Consider the following 23,488-nt stretch of genomic DNA (forward strand, 5'->3'; position numbering starts at 1 on the left):
GACCTGTTACATGGTCGCCTTTATTAGTCACCATCCTTTGGTGAGCTGGGCCCTTCTCATTGCATCTCCTTTGGACTACTTGGCAATACCCCATGATAACACAGTATAGATGCTGTAAAATGTTGCACAAGATTTAACAGGCCTATTTCCTTTAGTGAGTTTTACCATTGTAACTGAATTCTATACATTCTTTCTCTACCCTCCACTTCCAGCGTAATTTAAAATTAACTCTGTGTTACCTACAACTCTATTCACTGTTAAGTTTATCCAGATGTGTGCATATATTTGTACAGAAGATATGTTTACAGATTTTATCATATTTAAAGTTTCAAATGGAAACCTTGGAGACTTAGAATAAGTTTATCTCATATCCCAAAATATTGTTCCAAATCCAGCTGTTGAAGGCATAATTTTCAGCAAATTATTACATGCCAAAAATCTGCCTTATTTTCTAAAGAACACAAATGAGTACTTTGGTTTCCAGAATAACTTAACATAAGTTTCAGAATGATTACTAGACAAATGGGTTTCACTTTTTAAAGAGGAAATTACTGTCCTCCATATTTTTTGGAAAACAAAAATCTCCCATGATAATAAGACATATTTGTTTCCAACAAATAAGAAATGAAATGGGTGGGGGTGGAAGAGAAGGTTCATGAAGCTCACTTATCTCAACTAGGGCAGACTGTTGGAGCTAGTGAGCTCTGTGTGGCTTGTGTGAAGTTCATGTGAAATGGGCAGCTGTTTCTGGGTGCAATACAAGCATTTGTCTAACCTGTTCCTGGAGATTTCTGTCATCATGAAGGAAGCAAGTGCACCCTAGACTTTGAGCCAGGCTTCCCTGGATTAATAACATTGGAGGTAGAGTCATGGAAAAGGGGTTTAGAGCCTTAAGAAGACTGGACATTCTGGTCTGCTGATTTCAGGAGATGTTGGGGTCCTGCATGACAGGACAGTTTCCATTTAATGCAATGATAGTTCTAATATTTTATTTCTCAATATTTTGGCTCTAATTTTGTTGCTGTTCCCCAATACTGAGAAACACTTTAATGCCTGTGATCTCTTCCAAGAAATTCACTGAACTGATCTTGTAGATGGAGATCTAATTTCCACCACTCTCTGCCTCTATGCGCTCCTTCCTTTCTTTTCTTTCTTTCATTTGTTTTTTTAAGATTTTTATTAAAAATATAGCTAACACACAATGTTATATTATACTCAGGGGGTACACCACAGTTATTCAACATTTATATACCTAAAGAAGTGATCACCATGATAAGTCCAGCAACCATCTGACTCTATACAAGGCTATCACAATATCATTGATTATATTCCTTATTTGTTTTATACTGGAAATTTGGACTTCTTATTCCCCTTCACCGTTTCTTCCCTTTTTAATTATTTTCAATTACAGTTGGCATTCAATATTATTTATATTAATTTCAGGTGTACAGAATAGTGGTTAGACATTTATATAATTTAAGAAGTGATTCCCCCGACAAGTCTAGTAATAACTACGTATAGTTCTAGGTGGGTAACATATCATTGACTATATTCCCTATGCTTTATTTTACATCCCCATGACTATTCTGTAACTACCAATTTGTAATTCTTAATCCCTTCACCATTTTCACCGTGCCTCCAACCCCCTCCCATCTATCATCCAAAAAAATCTAGTATCCATCTAACACCATACATAGTTATTACAATATTATTGACTATATTCCTTATGCTATACCCCACATCCCCATAACTACTTTGTAACAACTAATTTGTACTTCTTAATCTCTTCCCCTTTTTTCACCCATACTCCCAACCCCCCCACCCCCATCTGTCAACTATCAAAATGTTCTCTGTATCTATGAGTTTGTTCCTGTTTTGTTTGTTAATTTTGTTCTGGGATTCTACATATAAGCAAAATCACATTGCATATGTCTTTGTCTGATATACGCCACTCAATACAATAACCTCCAGGTCCATCCATGTCACTGCAGATGGCAAGAACCTATTCCCTTCCATGGCTGAGCGTTATTCCTTGTATATATATACCACCTCTTCTTTATCCATTCATCCATTGATGGACACCCAGGCTGCCTCCAAATCTTGGCCATTGTAAACAATGCTGCAATAAACATATGGATGCACACGACCCCTCGAAGTAGCATTGTGGGTTTCTTCAGATAAATATCCAGAAGTGGGATTACTGGGTCCTTCATTGTCTCTTCTTACAGCCTTTGTTTTAAAGTCTATTTTGTCTGTATAAGTATTGCTATTCCAGGTTTTTAGTTTTTGTTTCCATTATCATGAAATATCTTTTTCTATCCCTTTACTTTCTGTCTGTGTGTGTGTCTTTCAATCTGAAGTGAGTCTCTTACAGGCAGCACATGTAAGGGTTTTGCTTTCTTATCCATCCAGCCATCCTATGTCTTCTGATTGGAGCATTTAATCCATTTACATTGAAAGGAATTGTTGATAGATATGTAGCTATTGCCATTTTATTCATAATTTTGATTTTTTTTCATCTTAAAGAAGTCCCTTTAACATTCCTTGTAATACTGGTTTGGTGGTGATTAACTCTTTTAGCTTTTTCTTGCCAGGGAAGGTCTTTATCTATCCTTCAATTTTAAATGACAGCTTTGCTGGGTAGAGTGGTCTTGGTTGTAGGTCCTTGCTTTTCATCACATTGAATGTTTTGCGCCAATCCCTTCTGGCCTGCAAAGTTTCTGTTGAGAAATCAGCTAACATTCTGTGGGAGCTCCCTTGTAGGTAACTAACCACTTTTCTCTTGCTGCTTTTAGAATTCTTTGTCTTTAACCTTTGCCATTTTAATTATAATGTGTCTAGGTGTGGGCCTGTTTGGGTTCATCTTGTTTGGGACTCTCTGCACTTCCTGGACTTGTATGTCTATTTCCTTCACCAGGTTAGGAAAGTTGTCAGTCAGTTCTTCAAATAGCTTCTCAATCATTTGCTTTCTCTCTTCTCCTTCTGTCACCCTATGATGTGAATGCTGTTACACTTGATGTTGTCCCAGAGGTCTCTTAAACTATCCTCATTTTGGGGGGAATTTTTTATTTTTACTGATCTACTTGGGTGTTTTCGACTACCTTGTCCTCCAAATTGCTGATTTGATCCTCTGCTTCATCTAGTCTGCTGGTGATTCCTTCTACCTTCTAGTGCATTCTTCATTTCAGTTATTGTCTTCTTCACTTCTGACTGGTTCTTTTTTGTGGTTTCTGTGTCCTTTTTTATGCTTGCAATCTCTTTGTTGAAGTTCTCACTAAGTTCCCTGAGCATCCTTATAACCATTGTTTTGAACTCTGTCTCTGGTAGGTTGCTTACCTCCATTTTATTTAGTTCTTTTTCTGGAGTTTTTTCCTGTTCTTTCATTTGGAACACATTTCTTTGAGTCCTCATTTTGGCTGCCTCTCTGTGCTTGTTTCTATGTATTAGGTAGCTCAGCTCTGTCTCCCAGTATTGGCTGGGTGGCCTTATGTAGTAGATTTCCTGTGGGGCCCAGTGGCACAGTCTCCTTGGTCACCTGCTCCGGTATTCCAGGAATGTCCCTTGTGTGAGTTGTGGGTGCCCTCCTGTTATAGTTGAGTCTCGATTGCTATTGGCATGTCAATGGGTGGGATTCATGCTCAGGCTTACTGGCTGTGGGGTTTGGCCCCATCTACAGCTTACAGGCTGCTGTGCGGGTGGCTTACCCCACTGAGCAGGATTCATCCCAGCAGGCTCTGGTGCCTATTGAGACCACCCTTTGTGTGTGCCACTTATGGGGCTAATTGGGCAGTGTTCTGATGTGGTCTGAAGCCAAGTTCCAAGTATGTTGATTTGGGGCCCTCTTTGGAGGGTCTCCAGTGTAGGCCCAGGTGACCCACCACCTGTGACTATTCAGGGACTGCCTGATAGGAGCTACAAAGTGATCCATGGTTGTTTGCTGACTGTGCTAAACATGGAGGGGTGTGGGAGAGTCCACGCTATGAACCAAGGATGTCAGCCACCACTACTGATCCTGGGGTAGCTCTGCAAAAACCCAGGATACCCCTAGGCCAGCTGCCACCTGCTGGCTCCCTTTAGGTTCAGCTGCTGATAAAGCCTTGTGGAGTGTGTGAGTTGGGTGAGACAATGTCCCAGGCAGTCACTAGAGTGGGAAGAGTTGTGGTCACCAGTTTATTCTGGTTTGGTGCCAGTTCTGAAGCTGGAGTCACTCAGTAAAAGTCTCAGAACACACCAAGGCCAGTTGCTCTCCACTGGTGGCCTGCCAGACTTTGACAGATTTCCAAGAAAGAGTGCAATGTGGGCAGGGCTGGCTGCTCATGCAGAAAGTGTCTCTGGCATTGGGGGAGTTCGGTGGTGTGGGGTCCCAGTGAGTCAGCAGGGCAGAGCCCCAGAGCTCACCAGGCCAATCAGATTCAGATTTGGCTGTGGTGGGGATGGGTTCAACACAAGAAAGAGGGCGCCTGCCTGCCAGCTGCATGGGGGGAGGACCTCACACAGGGAAAATACCAACTGTCCTCCAGTCCTCTCCAGAAGCCACACACCTGTCTGCTACCCTGTGTGTCTCTGATGCCTTCTGATTCACCATCCCTTCACTAGAGCCCAAGATGAGTGCCTGCGAGTGAGTGAGTCTGTGCATGGGCCATTTAAGAGAACATCTGAGTTTCCCACAGCCTTCTGTGTCACCGGCATGGTCAGAATCCCCACTGTTTCTCACAGTCAGATGTTGTTGTGGCTCCTCTTCCCAGCACCAGTATTCCCAGCTGGGGAGCTTGGAGTAGGGGGGTTGGGGGTCCCTCACTCCTCAGGGGGGTATTTCCATGCCTGAGATATCCCTCCTGATTCTCAACCACCACAGGGAGGTTTTGGGCCCCTTCTGTGTCTCTGCCCCTTCTACAAGTTTCCACGTGGCTTCTTCTTTATATTTTTAGTATTAGGACTTCTGTTCGGCTAGACTTCAGATGGTTCTCCAGGTTGACTGTTCTGTTTTAGTTGTAATTTTAATGTGTTCATGGAAGGATGCAGGCACAATGTTTATCTACTCTGCTATCTTGGATCTGTCTCTTTATGTGCTTTCTGTGTACTGTTTTTTTTTTTTTTACTGGATTTCAGAGTTCTCAACAAATTTAGGGGCAGTACCAAATGCTGCCTCTTCCATGAGGTTGTTTGAGTAATAGCAGTAACAGTGGCAATAAGTAGGCAATATATTTGAGATGTCTCCTTACTCAGATGCCTCTTGAAGCATTGAGGCTGACCACATACAACACAAAAATGACTTTGACAATGAGCTTGGCTTCTGCCCAATGGGAAGCAGACTAATACCAGAGCATCTTTTTTTTTTCTCAGTTTCTCCAGATAACTGAAGTTTGGAAATTATTATCAGCATGAAATTCTTAATATTTCGTCACACTACTTAGTCACACTACAGCGTGAACTCTTAATATTTAGTCACACTACATTTTTAAATTTACCAACCTCTTAACAGTTCAGCCTTCAGGCCTAAAGCAGTTTCACGCATACTTTGACTAGATTTAGTTCCAAATTTAGACTGATAAAAGCTTCTGAGACAGAGAAACTTTATTTGCCAATAGTCTAAATTGTACCAAACTTCAGAATTTTATCCAACTTTTTCAAAGTAAAAACCCCAAAGAACAAAAACCAAACAACAAAACAGCCACACACATGTGTGCATGTATGTATACACACAAGCACACATTAGATAAAAGAGGCATAAGTCAACACATAGCAAAGTTCCTTAAGACGTTTTTACTTTTTGTCTTTTTAATTATGAGATAGTCTCTAAAAAAGGAACAATTTTAGCAAGTTTCTTCCAAGGCATCTAAATAGCTACCTTCTGAATTATACTAGCAGAAATTAGCATGACTATTTGTAAAACAGATTAAAAACTTCAGTAGCTGCTTAACAAATTGTTAAGCACTAATGGCTGTATCACTGTTTCAGAAGTGAGGAAAACACCTTCTAAATTATACAGATTTGAGCTGCAGTGATAATTTTTTCCCACTGATAATTAAATCTCAATATAGCCTGGTATCAAATCTTGTATTCACCAACAAGGTTTATTCACATTTTAGCAACATAAGACAGATCTATAGTAGCACTAAAAATGAATGCCAGTCAGTAGATATAAACATTCCTAACAGATCAGAGACAGACAGTAAAGAAGATTACACATCACAGCACACCAAGGGTTTTCTGTTATGTATCTGGCATGAACACACCTATCTATCAGCAGACCATTTCCCCGACAACTACCAGGGAACTGGACATGTGGGGAGTCATCATTTCTTGAGAAAGATACCCTTCCTTTGGGGTAATCATCAGAGAAATGCAAATAAAAACCACAATGAGATATCACCTCACCCCAGTCAGAATGGCTATCATCAACAAGACAAATAGTAACAAGTGTTGGAGAGGCTGTGGAGAAAAAGGAACCCTCATACACTGTTGGTGGGAATGCAGACTGGTGCAGCCGTTATGGAAGGCAGTGTGGACATTCCTCAAAAAATTACGAATAGAATTGCCATATGACCCAGCAATCCCTCTCCTGGGTATCTACCCAAAATATCTGAAAACATTTATTCATAAAGACACGTGTGCTCCAATGTTCATTGTAGCTTTGCTTATGGTGGCCAAGACATGGAAACAACCAAAATGTCCTTCGATAGATGAATGGATAAAGAAGTTGTGGTATATATACACAATGTAATACTATTCGGCGGTAAGAAAAGATGATTTAGGAACATTTGTGACACCATGGATGGATCTTGAGAGTATGATGCTAAGTGAAATAAGTCAGACAGGAAAAGCAGAGAACCATATGATTTCACTGATATGTGGTATATAAACCAAAAACAACAAATGAACAAGACAAACAAATGAGAAACAAAAACTCATAGACACAGACAATAGTTTAGTGGTTACCAGAGGGTAAGGGGGGTGGGGGATGGGAGACGAGGGTAAAGGGGGATCAAATATATGGTGATGGAAGGAGAACTGACTCTGGGTGGTGAACACACAATGGGATTTATAGGTGATGTAATACAGAATTGTACACCTGAAATCTATGTAATTTTACTAACAATTGTCACCCCAATAAATTTAAAAAATAATAATAAAATAATAATAATAAAAAAAGATTGAAAAAAACCTTTGTTTCATATCCTCATTAGTGTTACAATTGTGTCATTAGTGAGAATTCATTAGAGTTAGCAAGTTAGTATATCAAACATGTATACATATACATATGCATATGAATGCAGTATTTTTAAGTGCATGATATGCCTCATTTCCTCCAGCAGAGGTCAGAAGATAGCAATACAGGAATATGGAAAAAATCTATGAACCAAGAGAATGTTTTAGAGTGATTTTCCCTAGATAGGATTATGGAGGGTTTTTTCAGTTTGTCCTTACCCACATTTTGTAATTATCTTTTTACAATAAATATGCTTTACTTTTGTAATAATTAAAAAGCAATAACATATATTTTAAGTTTTATGAAGAGCACTGTTGGCACCAAGTTAGAGATACTGCTTAATTACCTGTATTTTTGTAACTGCACATACATTATTTGAAATAATCTAAAAAAGCAGCACATTTGGCCATAACTCTGAAAACATATTGTGTAACATCATTTTCATAATTGATGACTGTAAGCGATCTCTTTTAAACAAGGAACTTAATGTCAGCCGTAAGATTACCAGAAAAACAAACATCCTGAACATAGCTCCTGACTGCCAAGAAACGCTGCACACACAAAGATAGAAAAATGAACATAATCTCTAGTCATCTCCTTTGTCTGGAAAAATGAAAAAGGATCCCAGTGTTCAGGGAATTAAGTCTCTGTAAGTCTTAACACATTAGGACAAGGAAGACAGAAGAAATCAGTCAATGTGACCTACATTTAAGTGCAAGGAACCCAATGAAGGATGTTTATTAAGTGCTGCTGATTGATGTTCAACAAATTGCACTACCACCATGCTACATTTTCATTTCTAAATGAGGTGTCTCTTTTTCTGCTAGACACATGTGGAAGCAAAGTGAAAAGTCTTATAAAACAACATCTGAAGTTCAACCAAAACATCTATGTATTAATTAAGAAAATCTTTCACCTGAATTATGCCAAATTAGATAGATGTTTATTTCCTGTTTTATTATATGATTCATAATGTACTGTCTGTTATTTATCCTTCTTGATATTATCACTCACAAATATGTGTGTCAACATTGTTATGTGAATCAAACTGACTGTTCCTAGTTTCTTCTGTCTTCTAAGGGGATGACTTCTACCAGTGAGGAATATGTCTTTATATTGCTTACTTCAACCTAAGAAGGCAAGTGAGGAAGAGAGAAAAGACGGAAATTCAAAACTTCCACCAGTTCTTCTGTGGGACTCCAGGGGGGAGGGTGCGAGAGTAGGTGACTCTACTTGTCAGAGAACATCAGTGACTTCTGGACCAAGATAACAATGTTGGAAAAACAGGATCAGGTAGATGTGACAGGAATCTGAAGGCCAGCAACATGGTGGGAGACTGGAATCCACAGAGAAATGTGGCCAGTGAGAAGTCCCCAGGGACGCACAGGTCTAAGGGCCTATTAGAATTAGAATGCCCAATACTCAATTCGACTGTTTGTGTTTCTGCAATTAACTTCCCTTCCTCTTCCCCGCTCTCCCCATTGCTCAAAATTTCAGTCAAGTCTGTTGCACACAAATGCTTGGGGTGGTCTGAGGAAAATCACGACAAAGAGGTGAGTTTGAACCCGGGTTGGCATAGAGAAAAAGAAAGAAGAGTCACAGGCCATGAGACACGAATGAGCATAGGTGTTGTGGAATCAGGAACTATAAACCACAAGTGATCATGGGAATGTGAAAGACCTAATAAACTCACAGAAATCTTGTGGAGATCAATGGAGCTTCCTCAAAAAACAATGAAATTTGGGGTTTGAACCACTTTTATGTAAATCTCTAAAGGAGAGTAACATTAACTGATATATAGAACACAACGATACAAGTTCAAAATAGTACATTAGACATATTGCAAATACTTTGTATAATGTGATGTCTAGGACAGCATTTATAAAACTATACACAGCTTTCGTATCACATGAAATAGCCAGAGGTATTTAATAAATTAATCACAAGTGTTTTTGCTCTATTAGTTTTGTTTAACTTTTTACTCAATGGCCAACACTACTTCATCAATTACCTTCCCGAATAGGATTAGAATTCTCACCTAATTCCACTTGATAACAGTGAAAAAAATTCTCAGAGTGGCTGAAATACACTTATAAAATACATAGGCATCATTCACATGAGAGAATGATCTGGGAATACTCATGGAGTAGCCTTCAAATCCTTCAAAGGCTGGCCCAGGCTTACCTTTACGTGGTGGATCAAGCACTCTACTTCATTCACTTTGTAGGTCTCCAATCCTAGCTCCTTAGCTAATCTTAAGATACGATTCTGGGTTGGTCCAACATAGGATCCTCCAAGGTCCACATATTTAACCATTTGGTTCTGTTTTTCCATGGAAAAAAATAAAAATAAATAGCTGTGAAAATGTTATTCCTAAATTAAAAAAGAGAATCCTAAAATAAGCAAATTGGCATTTCACAGATTGTAGACACATCTTGAGGTGTATCCATGTAAAACTGGATTCTGTTCTCAACTCCATTTATGCAACTTAACAGTTATTAAATCATTTCTTAATTTAAGGCCAAATTGATTGAACTTTGTATAAGCAGGAGATTTCTGAACCCCATCATTCACCATGTACCACAACATGGTTTGTTTTTTAGTGCCTTGAGTTTATAAGCTATGAATTATTGGTGAATTTCTCTTTACTTAGTACTTAAGGCTAATTTTTAGGCACCTAATGCTAGAAGAAAGGCAAGAAAGGAAATGATCACTTCTTATGTGGTTTGCTAATCCATGTTTAAAAGATAACATCAGGGAATATTTGATCATAATTTGAAACTCTGAAATTGTTCTTATGTTCAATAGCAAGTTTTCTATATGGTTTTTTAATTAAATTCACTGGGGTGACATTGGTTGGTAAAATTACATAGGTTTCAAGTGCAGAATTCTATAATACATCATCTATATATTGTGTGTTCATCACCCAAAGGCAATTCTCCTTCCATCACCATATACAAGTATTTGATGCTTTATCCTCTTCTACCATCTCCCCTTACCCTCTGGTAATCATTAAACTGTTGTCTGTGACTGAATTTTTGTTTGTTTGTTTGTCTTGAATTACCACATCATCTATATGGTTTTGAATCAGCATCACATCCAGTGACTAAGGACCAACCTTTGACCAAGAAGTGAGTAGAAAAGCCTCCCGATGTCTGAACGTGTCCAAGCATAACTGGGTATCTATTAGAGATGCCAGAGAAGGCCCTTTTTTCTGTTTTTTTGTTTGTTTGTTTTTGTTTTTTTATTGTCTAGCTCTCCCACCTCCAAAAAGAACGTAAGTTTCACAAGGGCGGAGATCTTTGTTTTATTCACTTGGCAAGTGCCAAGTGTCATACAGTTAGAAGAGAAAAGGAACAGAAGAAAGAGTTGAAAAGGAAAAAAATTAGGAAAGAGGTTGCAGAAAATGTTTCAGAGTAATTTTCTTTCAGGAAGAGTCTAATGAAATTCAAGACTTTCGGCAAGAAAAAGGAAAAACTCAGCTTTAGTCCCATGTTTCTCCACCTTATCCTTAATGTCTTACCCTAATGGTGTAAGTCCTGCCTCCCACACGGTCCCGGGCTTCCAGAACAGCCACATTCAGGCCATTATCATGCAGAAGTTTGGCTGCTGCCATACCTGGGAGAAAATACAATAGGAAATCAGAATCTAACACCTTATAGGGACTCCAGGTAAGCTCCTCATGCTGACAGCCAATGAGAAAAGTCCATGTTGGCTCACACACATGGTCTACTGTTATGTTTAACTTACAGTGGCTAGGGTTTTTGAACAGAGGTCCAAATTCCAAGTCTAAGAAACCAGCTACTGTTTGTAGAAAGAACAAAAGGGATTTTATTTTTGGTAAATATCTCAAATCTTAAAAAACAGCTTTGGTCACTATATAAAAATGTCTATCTTTAAGGACTAAATTGCATGATTATACATCAGACAACACAGATGAAGGCCACATTTAAGAGAAATGTATAAGCTCCAACAGACACAAGACCAGGTATAACCACTGACTTCATTAACAAGGTAAATCTGAAAAACAAGTAAATTGGGGGGAGAGTGGTCCATCAAAGCATGTGAGAGGACCTAGGATTTATAGTTATAGTGGACTTTTAGAGGTTGATGGAAAGTTTCAAAACCAAGGACATACAATTTGACCCCCTTCTAAGTCCTAATTCTGCATGTGACCCATCGCTGAAGAATGAAATGACTCCATTCATTCATCCATTTAATTATTAATGTAGTCAAAAATACCTAATGAATGCCTACTACATGCTTACCACCATAAATTTAGCTTTCTAAAAAACAGCTTTATTGAGATAAATTTACATACAATAAACTTTACCCATTGAGTTTTGACAAGGTACAAAGCTTAGTATAGAGGTCATGTATGGCCTAAGTTCATCCTCGATGTAGTTTTTGATCTTAGAGGTCTTAAAAGCCTGCATCTTTAAAACCACTCTTACAGGGTTTAGTAAGAGTTTTCTCAGACAACAGAACTCTGACGCTCTGAATGATAAACTGAATTTTCTCAGTTCCAATCACCTTACTCATTTGCTTTTATGAGACCAAACAAAATCAAGGAAATGCCAAGATGTGCCTTACAGATAAATGAAACAGCTTCTATCTTGTCTTTCAAAAATAATAGTTCTGGGACTTTTAGAGCCCACTAATGTGAAAAAAAAGATTCCTATAAAAGTGGTCACATAGTGCTTACTACATTTGAGAAGCTGTTCTAAAGATTTTAATATATTAATTCAGTGAATCTCACAGCAACCCACTGAGGAAAGGTACTATTGATATTCCTACTTTATGGCTGAGGAAATGAAGCAGAGAGCTGTCTAAGGTCATATAAGGTCTTCAAAGCCTGAACATTTTCCTCCAGTGTCATTATTTATAACCACTATGAGTATTGCTTTCCAATGGTCTCTCAGAGCCATTCTCTTTGTAGACCACATATCTCAATTTTTGCTTCAGGGAGAAATTACATTTCAAAAGATATTTTTCACTTTATTTGATCAATGTGTTTTTAAAACATACTTGTATCTTGTGGATTGATAACAATTCATGGAACATAAGACATGAACCCACTGTAAAAGCCATAATGGAAAGCCGAGGCTGCATTTACCACCTATCAGCTAACCTAAAAGAAGAAACCCATTTTTTAAAGAGACTGATTTGACATTTCTTTATTTAAGTTAATCCATAATCTGCTCCCTGTCCTTGAGGGTGGGGCCAGAGCTTTTCAGTTAGTGGCAGGGTAAGGGTCCCAAAGTCCACAGTCCCCGACACAGTGTGCACGAGCATTGCATAACCCTTACTTAGGAATACAGGGCTTGGAATTTTAACTCCAGTTTCCTAATTTTACCTCCAGAAGGAAAAAAAAGGAGAGAAAACACTTCTATTTAGATTCAAAATTGCAGACAATTCAAAGACATTTCTCTTATCAAGCATCGGTTCAACAAATGAAAAATGAAATAAGATGCAGCCATGGCAACAGCTGTTATCAGGGACTTCAGACAGACACGCTGCAATGCTGAGCCTTAAACAAAAGGTTTCAGAATGAAATACAACATCACTCATATACACTACCATTTTATATTTCACAAAGGGTACTGTCTTTTAGTAAGGGCAGTTACCCAATAGTATTTGATACTAAACATAAACAGCTATTAAAACAAGCCAGGGTTTCATCGAACCATTAAATAGAGTTGTACATGCTCATGTGCCTTAAAAAATCATAAACAGAAAAATAGCAAAAATACCTTTAAATAGAGAAATATTGGAAATATCTCACAATTTGTCTCACTAACGTTCACAGGGGGGTATTTAAAATGCTTGTTAGACATCAACTGACAAAAACTGATTTGAAAAATAATTGGCCAAATATCAGTGGCTTAGGGAAGTCACTGCAATTTAGGAGGGGATTTTAGAGTACCCGAGAATCTGAGGAGTTCTGGTATGGTTATGACATGATTAACATTGTTAAGAAGTAGCTCTCAAGGGATTCCTCAGTGATAACTGGTGAAAGGACTAATGGTTTGACTGAGAGCCACCCCAAGAGTTTATTTCTATGTCGGTTGTTTGGAAGTTTTAACACATTTTGCCATAAAACATAAATATGAGAGATAGTGCATTCTCTAGGAAGTCTGGGAACTTTAAAATACGATACTATTGCCAAAAAAATCATAAAGTAGCAGAAATACATTTGCCCTAAAACACTAGACAATGTTATCGGCACTGTTTAAACATTTAAGCAATCATTTCCTGACACGATGCAATAATAGTTAAAAGAAAAAAAAAGAAAAGAAAATATCCACAATAATAATAGCTACCATCAGAAAGCATTGAGCACTTGCTTTGCTCTGTGTGAAGTGCTTTACACACAAAGCACTTCCGATCTTCACCATAATGCTGACAGGTATGATTATCCTCATTTTAAAACGAAAGAAAGGGAGGATTAGAGACATTCACTGATCTCCCATGGATTACATAATTAGTAAATGGCTGAGTCAGAGTTCAGCCCCAAACCTGAACTCTTAGCCACCACCCTGGTACCAAAAAGGGAAAATTAAAAATACAGTAACTAGATACACTGATGCAAAGTGCCTTAAAACATTCTGCTCTCCAAATAAATATAGGAATCTTAAAATATCAGTTCTTCTCTTAAATGGATATTTAACTTTTGCAACCAGTTTAGGATCAAACTTAAAATCACTTTGTACTTTTAAAAAGCTAGTTAAACTTGAGTTTAACATGCAGGATCAATTAATATTTCACAAACGAAGTATCATTTGTCACTTTCAGAAGCAGCCCCTATTTGCCCCTGACAGGCCGCTGATAAGAGTCTCTCATTTGTTGCTTCCAAATGGTACAGGGTCCATAGGATTTTGGCTCAGGGAGTCTGCCTTGGATGAATAATCATAGCATGGCACACAGGAATAAGAGTAGACTAATGCTTAATGCCATAAAATTATAAAAATATTGCATCTCTCTTCCTGAGCTGTTTACTTAGAAAATGTTTCATCAAAGTGATGACTATTTCAATTATTAGGATACCTCAATTGAGATTACACACCCAAATTATTTTAAAGATTGGAAATCAGTGGTGTGTAGCATTATTAGCCGTCTATGCTTCCAATTTTGTGCCATGGAAAATGGCCAAGAGTTAGATGCTGTAGGAGACTGTAAAATACACAGTGCAGGTAATGGAGGGGCCTCCTCAAAGTATCTTAAGAGCAGTTAGGATTTGGAGGGAAGGGAAAAATCAAAATCATCATCTGCCTCATTCTTTGCTTTGTCATTCTGTTTCATATCCTTCATATCAAAAATCTGCTTTTTAACAAAATGTTTTAAAATGAAAAGTTAATTGTCTTGAAAACATGCAACATCTGTACTTCGGTATTACATAAGGACTTCGTCCCAATTAAAAAAAAAAAAAAGTTAACTAAAATTGACAGTGAAATTCACTGTACCTCAAAGCATCTCTAACCCTATCACCCTGGTAAGCTATATAGGCCTTCCCAGAAAGGTGAAAAAGACAAAACTATGCAAATAGCCCTCATTACCTTCTGGTCACTTCTGAGAAAGCAATGGTTTTATGAGGAAATTCTAGAACAACCTAGTGACCTTCTGATCAAACAACTGGAATTCTTTTATGTCTCTAAAGAGAATGCTTTTCAGTTCTTTAACACAAACACACGCCAAAAAAAAGGCTTGGAGCAAAAAGAAAAATATCCTCAATGTAAAATTTAATTCATTAAAGGAAAGTGGTATTTGTAGGCGGAATTCAGATATTAATTATTGAGCTTTCAACACAGAGTAGAGAGGCAGGTAAAGAAATCAGTAAAAACAGCTAACATAGTATGGAGCACTGCCTGCATTCCAGCTTCTATTCTAAGTGTTTCTTATATAAGAATTTATTTCTCCTCCCAACAACTCTGTGAAGTGGTCAGATGCAGAAAGTGAGGCACAGAGAGGCAAAGTCATGTGCCCAAGGTTACACAGCTAACAAGTGACAGAGCCAGTATTCGAATCCAGACAGTCTGACTCCAGATAATAAGCATGCCCAGCAGCCGTCTTCATTACTAAATACTGAAACACTGAAGCCTTCCACTGAACATCACATACCATACAAGCAAGCATCAGGGCCACAGCTAGCACATTCCATGCGTTTGTGTAAATTACAAGAAGGCCACACTCCTGGCAGGTAAATTTTAAAAAGACATCCTTCCTTCAGATAAATGCAGCCTACCTGGTGCAAACGGCTTGGCTGGCAGAGTGTGGACTGGATTGTACCCTTTCTTTCATCAATTCAGCTGGGCACCCTTGTGCAGGGTACTGCCTAAACGGCTTCTGCTGTGGCCTTGAAATTCAGAAACTTATTTCCTGAATGATAAGAATTTAATTAGCTATTCTGTGTCTCCTCAATGCTAACACACAGTTGGCACTTATATGTTTGTTGAATGGATTCATTTAATACACTTCAACAAAGATGGCATTTAATTACTCAGTTGATAAATAAATAAATGGCTGCAATGCTGTTCATATAAACATAATATATTTAATATAGTATAAGAAACTAAAATATTTACACAATCTGGAACTGATTTCCTCTGATAAAGAATACCCTTTTCAAGAGCAAAAGCTGGAAAGAAAGCCAGCCAACCAATAATCATAACCACCTTACATTCATATGGCACTACAGTTTCCAATATTCACACACATTCAGTCCTTAACAATAACCCTGTGAAGCTGAAATTGTTATTCCTATTTTTCATAGTAGAAAATGGAAACTCAGACAGATTCAAGGGCTTGCTTATTACACAGCTAGCGATGGCAGAGTTAAAGCTAAAACCCAGTTCTGTTTCTGTGTCCTTATGTGTTTTTCATGACTCACATTACTTTCTATAACACACAAAAACCTAAGTTGTTAAAAAAAAATTCTCAAAGTGTACCAAGTTTAAAAATTAGAATATTTATTGATTAACTTTCTTGGAAAGAATATATTCATTAAAAAACCACCTGGGCTCAAAGCCCTGAGACCATATCATTACAGGAAAATCTGAAAGCATTTGGAGCAATACTAGGCCCTCTAGGACAGCTCCACTGAACTATTATTCATTAAGAGGTGCTTTGGCCAAACATTTCTTCTTCCTAAGTACAAACTGACTTGTCTTTCCTGAGAACGCACCAATCACAACTTTTTGGAAAATCAAAACAATACATGATATAAACCAAACATACCAGTGTGTACCATCATTTTGATCATTGAGAAGTAAAGTCTAGAATTATGTTATTCACATCTTGCCCCCAAATATGAAAAAGATAGATGCCACGCCTCCTTGGACAGTCGAACTATATAACACACAAACAAATGGCAAAGCTTCTAAAATAAAGGAAAAAAGCCTTAGGCCACAGGATGATTTATGCTCTTGAAAAGGATAAAAACATCAAGCTTTCATGAGTTGCCATAGAAACCTTTCTCCAGATGCGGCTGCTTTGACATACTAGAATGAGATTGCTTTCCAGGGCCTTTCAGAATACATCTAAAACCATAAAAAATTGTTTCTTCATCATGCTTTACATGCAAATTATTGCATTTTCCAAAAATGTCAGCAATCATAATGAGTTTTGTTCCATATCCAAGCTTTTGTCTTTACCCTTTGTTGTTTGAAAGGGGTGGAATATCTTTTGTGTATTGTAATCATGGTAGACAAAATTTGTTTTTGCTTTACCTCAACATGGTCTCCCATGAAAAAAGGGTGCAAGTCCAGAAATGAAAACTTTGTCTTTCTCGAGTTTGTGTGCTCTATTCCCCATTTTTAAACTGTTACACAAAATTAAACTTTTAAACTAAATCTGCCTTGAATCCTTTTGGGAATTTAATGGAATCTGTATAAATAAATAAAAACAAACTCTTTTTAAGAATGCTGTTGGTTAAGTATAGAACATAATCATGATGGTTTCCTTGACTGTGATCTGAGGATGCAATATCTCATTCCCATGATAGTAGCCCTCCTATGGATTACCAACACGATTTTTAGAATCACAAACATCTTCAAGGTAGAATATAAAATTGGAGAGATACTATACTCCCTTTGGCTCACCCACTTCCTAGATCTTAGTTTCTGAAAGAGCTGGGTGTTACAAACGGCCTGAAGAGGGTCAGAAGCCTACTGTAAAATACTTTGAATATTTCTCCATTTAAACATTTCCTTTTACCAAAAGTGAAATGATGAATTAGAAATTCTAGGAGAGGATAAAATGTGGGTGTTGCCAAGGAAAAGAAATCTGCATGAGATGTAACAAGTAGCTGGAAGAAATGAAGATAAAAAGGAGTCATTTGGTGATGCCCTCCATCTTCTGGGAGACCTGTGCAGAGCCTGGCCCAGGAGCTCTACTTTGCCCCTGAAACACCCCTGTGAACAAAAGACTAAGGCAATCAGCAGTGTACAAGGACCAGAGTAGAAGGGAAACACAGCCTGGTTCAAGGACAAGGCAGAACACTGCTGTTCTGTAGAAAAAGTTCTATGCCTAATAAGCCACTGCCTGGTTGTATGACCTTAAGCAAGAGTCCTCACCTTTCTGGGCCTCACTTTCCCCATCTATAAATTGAGGTGATAATGCAACTAATCTAAACGAGACAGGACAATGATTTTAAGTAAGCTGAGATTTCATTACATAGGTGGTATCTTTATAACTCCAAAGCATCTGATCCGAAGTCTGCCCTCTGGAGCATGAAATATGGGTGACATCAATAAGTGTTAATGAAAACTAGTTTTTGTGCTCACGCAGGACAATGAAATGCTGATTTAAACAAAGCTGGTTAAAGATAGGTATGCTGAGGTAATTAGAGGCAAAAGGTCCTGATGTCTGTGATTTACTTTGAAATGCATCAAAAAAAAAAAAAAAAAAAAAAGAGGAAATGATAGATGGAGAGAGGGATGGATACAATGGAACAAAGCAAATAGAGAAAATCTTTAATGGTAGAATCTACTTGGTAGGTATATATGTTGACTGCACAATCTTTTGAAATTTTTCATTAGAAAATTATGGAAAAAACCGTTAAGCCAGATTCCATTCTGCTGGACTTGTCAGAACCTTTAATTAATATATTGAATACCTCCATTAGGGCATATTATGTATACCATTTGCATAATTTCTTAGTCTCTATATCTTGCTCAAGGACTGGGGATGGAAGTGATTTTTTTGAAGACAGAAATGGCTCCTTACACATTTTGGGAAACACTACTTAAAGAAACAGGGACATTTGATCAGTGTGGCTACAACTGGTGGTGGGTTTGTCACAGAACTTGCCTCTCAAGAAAAAAATTCCTCTTCTCTTTCCCCCAACAAATTAAACATTCTCAACAGCACTACACTACCATTGTCCTTAGGTTGTACATTATCAAGGAGTTGATGTCCAAGACAGAACCTGCTCCTGGAAGAGAACAAAGCCTAACAGGAGAGGCACCATGTGGGTAGGAAGAAGGAGACCATAATGTATTTGAAGAGGGAGTTTCCTGGGAGGCTGGAAATGTACTAAGCTCAGTCGAGTTATAGAAAAGTGGGAAATGGTGAAATGAAAAGGAAAAAGAGAGTGTCCCACCAAGAAAAGGACTGGAAGATGCTCTTTCTTCTTTTAGGACATGCAGAGGGATTGCCCAGGGAAAGGCAGGCTGAAGATAGAAGTCCAGGGATCTGGAAAGCCTTGCGGGCAACACCACAGCTGGAGCCCAAAGAAGGGGAAAAGTTGGTTGCCACCTCTGATGTGCTATAAATTAGCCAAAGGAAAACCAAATGAGTACTTTTGGGAAGCATGGTATTATGGGTTGAATTATGCCCTCTCAAATTCTCAGTATGTTGAAGTCCTAACACCCAAAACCTCAGAATGAGACCTTATTGGGAGATAGGGTTTTTCCAGAGGTAAGTAAGTTAAAATAGGGTCATTCAGGTGGGCCCTAATCCAGTAAGACTGGTCTACTTATACAAAGGGGAAATTTGGAGACAAACATGCACACAGGGAGAACATCAAGTGAAGATGAAAGCATAGATCAGGGTGATGCTTCTACAAACCAAGGAAGGCCAAAGACTGCAATAAACTACCAGAAGCTAGGAGAGACGCATGATACAGGTTGTCCCTCACACTGTCAGAAGGAACCAACCCTGCCCACACCTTGATCTTGGAGTTCTGGACTATAGGCAATATGTTTCTGTTGTTTTAAGCCACAAAATTTGTTGTTCTTTGTTATCGCAGCTCCAGCAAACCAATACACATAGGAAATTTTATTTTTTTAATATTTTATTAAAAATATAGTTAGCATACAATATTATATTAATTTCAGGTGTACACAATAGTTATTCAACATTTATATACCTAAAGAAGTGATCACCATAAGTCCAGCAACCATCTGACACTGTACCACGCTATTACAATATTATTGACTATATTCCCTATGCTGTACATTACAACCCCATGACTTATTTTTTTATACCTGGAAATTTGAACCTCTTATTCCCCTTCACCTTCCCCTCCTTTTTAATTTTCCAGTTACAGTAGACATTCAATATTATTTTACATTAATTTCAGGTGTACAGAATATCATTAGACATTTATATAATTTAAGAAGTGACCCCCCTATCTAGTCTAGCACCCACCTGGCACTATACATAGTTATTACAATATTATTGACTATATTCCCTATGCTTTATTTTACACGCCCATGATTATTTTGTAACAACCAATTTGTACTTCTGAATCCCTTCACCTTTTTCACCATGCCCCCCAATCCCCTGCCATCTATCACCCCGATAAATCTAGTAGATGCAGATGGCAAGAACCCATTCCCTTCCCTGGATGAGCAATATTCCACTGTACATATTATCACCTCCTCTTTATCCATTTTTTTATCAATGGACACCCAGTCTACCTCCACATCTTGGCCATTGTAAACAATGCTGCAATAAACATATGGATGCACAGTCCCCTCAAAGTAGTATTTTGGGTTTCTTCGGGTAAATTCCAGAAAGTGAGATTAGTGGGGGTTTCTTTGTCTCTTGTTATAACCTTTGCTTTAAAATCTATTTCATCTGGTATAAGTATTGCTACCCCAACTTTTTTCGTTGTTGTTTCTTTGCTTGTTTCCATTTTCATGAAATAACTTTTTCCATCCCTTTACTTTCAGTCTGTATGTGTCTTTCAATCTGAAGGGAGTTTCTTGTAGACAACATAAATAAGGGCTTTGTTTTCTTGTCCATTCAGTCACTCTATGTTTTTTAATTAAATTTATTGGGGTGACAATGGTTAATAAATTACATAGGTTTCAAGTGTACAATTCTTTTTTTATATAATTTATTTTTTTAATTTATTGGGGTGACAATTGTTAGTAAAATTACATAGATTTCAGGTGTACAATTCTGTATTACATCATCTATAAATCCCATTGTGTGTTCACCACCCAGAGCCAGTTCTCCTTCCATCACCATATATTTGATCCCCCTTACCCTCATCTCCCACCCCCCACTACCCTTACAATTCTATAATACATCATCTATATATCACATTGTGTGCTCACCACCTATGTTTTTTATTGGAGCATTTCATCCACTTACATTGAAAGCAATTATTCATAGATATGTAGTTACTGCCATTTTATTATTCATATTTTTTATCTTTTTTTTTCCATCTTGAAGAAGTCCCTCCCTGTAATACTGCTTTGGTGGTGATGAACTCCTTTAGCTTTTTCTTGTCTGGGAAGCTCTTTATCCGTACTTCAATTTTAAATGATAGCCTTGCTGGGTAGAGTACCCAGGGTTGTAGGTCCTTGCTTTACATCACTATGACTATTTCCTGCCAATCCCTTCTGGCCTTCAAAGTTTCTGTTGAGAAATCAGCTAACAGTTTTGGGAGCTCCCTTGTAGGTAACTAACTGATTTTCTCTTGCTGCTTTTAGGATTCTCTCTTTGTCTTTATTTAACCTTTGCACTTTAATTATGTGTCTAGGTGTGGGCCTGTTTGGGTTCATCTCGTTTGGGACTCTCTGCACTTCCTGGACTTGTATGTCTATTTACTGCACTAGGTTAGGAAAGTTTCCAGTCATTATTTCTTCACACAGATTCTTAATCCTGTGGTTTCTGTCTTCTTCTGGCACCCATATGACATGAATGTTGTTATGCTTGATGTTGTCCCAGAGGTCTTTTCAACTATCCTCATTTTTTTTTATTCTTTTTTCTTTTTGCAGTACCAAGTGAGTGTTCTCTGCTACCTTCTCTTCCAAATTGCTGATTTGATACTCTGCTTCATCTAGTCTGCTGGTGATTCCATCTCGTGCATTTTTCATTTCAGTTACTGTATTCTTCACTTCTAACTGGTTCTTTTTTATGCTTTCTATGTCCTTTTTTATGCTTGCTATCTCTTTGTTGAAGTTCTCACTAAGTTCCTTGAGCATCCTTATAACCACTGTTATGCAGGCTCTCAATGAGTCATCAGGGTGGAGCAGCAGAGGTCACCAGACCAATCAGATTCAGATTTGGCCTGTGGGGGTAAGCTCAACACAGGAAAGATGCCACACACCTGCCGGCTGCACAGAAGGAGGGCCCCACACAGGGAAAATGGGAACTGTTCCTCTAGTCCTCACCCCAAAGTTATATAACTCAGTCTCTCACAATATGTCTCTGACACCCCAAGAACCACGGTCCCTCTGCTGGAGCCCAGGGTGAGTGCCTGCACAGGTCCTCTAAGAGGATACCTGGGTTTCTGGCAGCCTTCCATCCCACCCAGACAGTCAGAATCCCCACTGTTTTTCACAGCCAGAAGTTGTGGGCACTCTTCTTCCTGGCACCATTCCCCTTGGCTAGGGAGCCTGTTGTGGGGGGCTGGAGTCCCTCACTCCTTTGTAAGGAACCTCTGTGGCCGAGATAGCTCTCCCAATTTTCAACCACCACACATTAATGTGGGACCAGCCTATTTCACGTCTCTGCCCCTCCTACCAGTCTCGACATGGCTTCTTTATATCCTTAGTTATAAAATTTCTGTTCAGCTAGACTTCAGATAGTTCTCCAGGTTGATTGTTCTATAATTTAGTTATGATTTTGATGGGTTTATGGGATGAGGCAAGCACAGCACTTTTCTACTCTGCCACCTTGGATCTCGGGAAATTTTACTTTGTATATTAAGGTAATTTCACTGTTAATTGAACTTTGGGATAACATGGTGATGAAACTCCTAGTTGGCCAGGCTGCCTTGGCATTCATGTTGTCAGCAGTGCTAGTAGGTGGGAAGAGGGGTGAGATGGCAGAGACAGAGCAAAGTTTGCAAGAGGTACTCTTTCTGGACATGGGGAATGAGGCACTAGCCCAAGCAGGTGTTGCATGAGCAGTTGGGTGATTCTCATGGTAACAAAACTTAAGGATCTGAGTTTCAGCCTTGGGACTGGAAGCAACATAATAAAAGAGAGGCCTTTTCTGATTCAACAGAGAACTAAATAATAAAGACAGTGAGTGAATGATCTAGAACCTAGTTGAGGAATGAAATCTTCTGAAATTGGCATTACTTTGCTTCATACAAATTCCATAGTATTTTTAGAATGTCTGATGTTTAAGTGTGTCATTAAACTCTACTCAAAAATTAAATGATAGTCAATGCCATTTATGAAACTATTTAACTTATTGAGAAAAACTCTGGCTTCAGTCTCATTGCTTTTCTCAGTGCCAAGGAAAAGCTGTGACACATCCAGATATGAGAGGTTTCATTTTTCCAGCTCAGGTGCTCCAGGTCTCTGGGCACCAAGACCTGGTAGGATAGAAATGGTGGCAATTCAAGGGTGTGAACTTGGCCGGGAATGAGCTATTTGGAAATGTGTGCATAGGAAAATCTGTCCTTTAAGGTTTTAACCACTTTTAATCAGAAGTCAAAAGAGGTGGAGGAAGCAGGTCTGGCATTAAAATATTAGCCCCAATAATCATGGCCATGCACAACCTGTGTTTTTTTTTAATCTAACCTGAAAGTGCCACTTGAAGAGTGTGTAGACTTAGTCACACATAGGAGTACATGTATAGGTCTGACAACAAAGTTCATGAACTTGTTGCATTGATGTTGCTAACCTTTTTTGATATCAGAAGCATTATTCATTATGAATTTGTACCAAGTGGACAAACAGTTAACCAAGTTTACTATTTGGAAGTGCTGAAAATGCTGCATGAAAAAGTTAGACAAAAATGACATGAACTTTCCTCCAACAATTCATGGCTCTTGCATCACGACAATGCACCAGCTCACATGGCACTGTC

At 38.3% G+C, this 23,488-nt stretch overlaps 1 protein-coding gene across 1 annotated transcript in view; it reads right to left on the bottom strand.

Annotated features, from left to right (window-relative positions):
* The window catches only part of MAOB (monoamine oxidase B), a 136,985-nt gene that overhangs the window by 72,780 nt on the left and 40,717 nt on the right, over positions 1-23,488 (bottom strand). The window contains exons 2-3 of the mRNA XM_019717754.3: positions 10,734-10,828; positions 9,395-9,532 (exon numbers count right to left, since the gene is read on the bottom strand). Coding sequence (XP_019573313.3) covers positions 9,395-9,532; positions 10,734-10,828 — 233 coding nt within the window. The remainder of the gene's footprint in view (positions 1-9,394; positions 9,533-10,733; positions 10,829-23,488) is intronic.

Source organism: Rhinolophus sinicus, chromosome 18, assembly GCF_057876585.1.
Source record: "Rhinolophus sinicus isolate RSI-liver-muscle chromosome 18, RSI-T2T, whole genome shotgun sequence".
In the NCBI taxonomy this organism is placed as follows: Eukaryota; Metazoa; Chordata; class Mammalia; order Chiroptera; family Rhinolophidae; genus Rhinolophus; species Rhinolophus sinicus.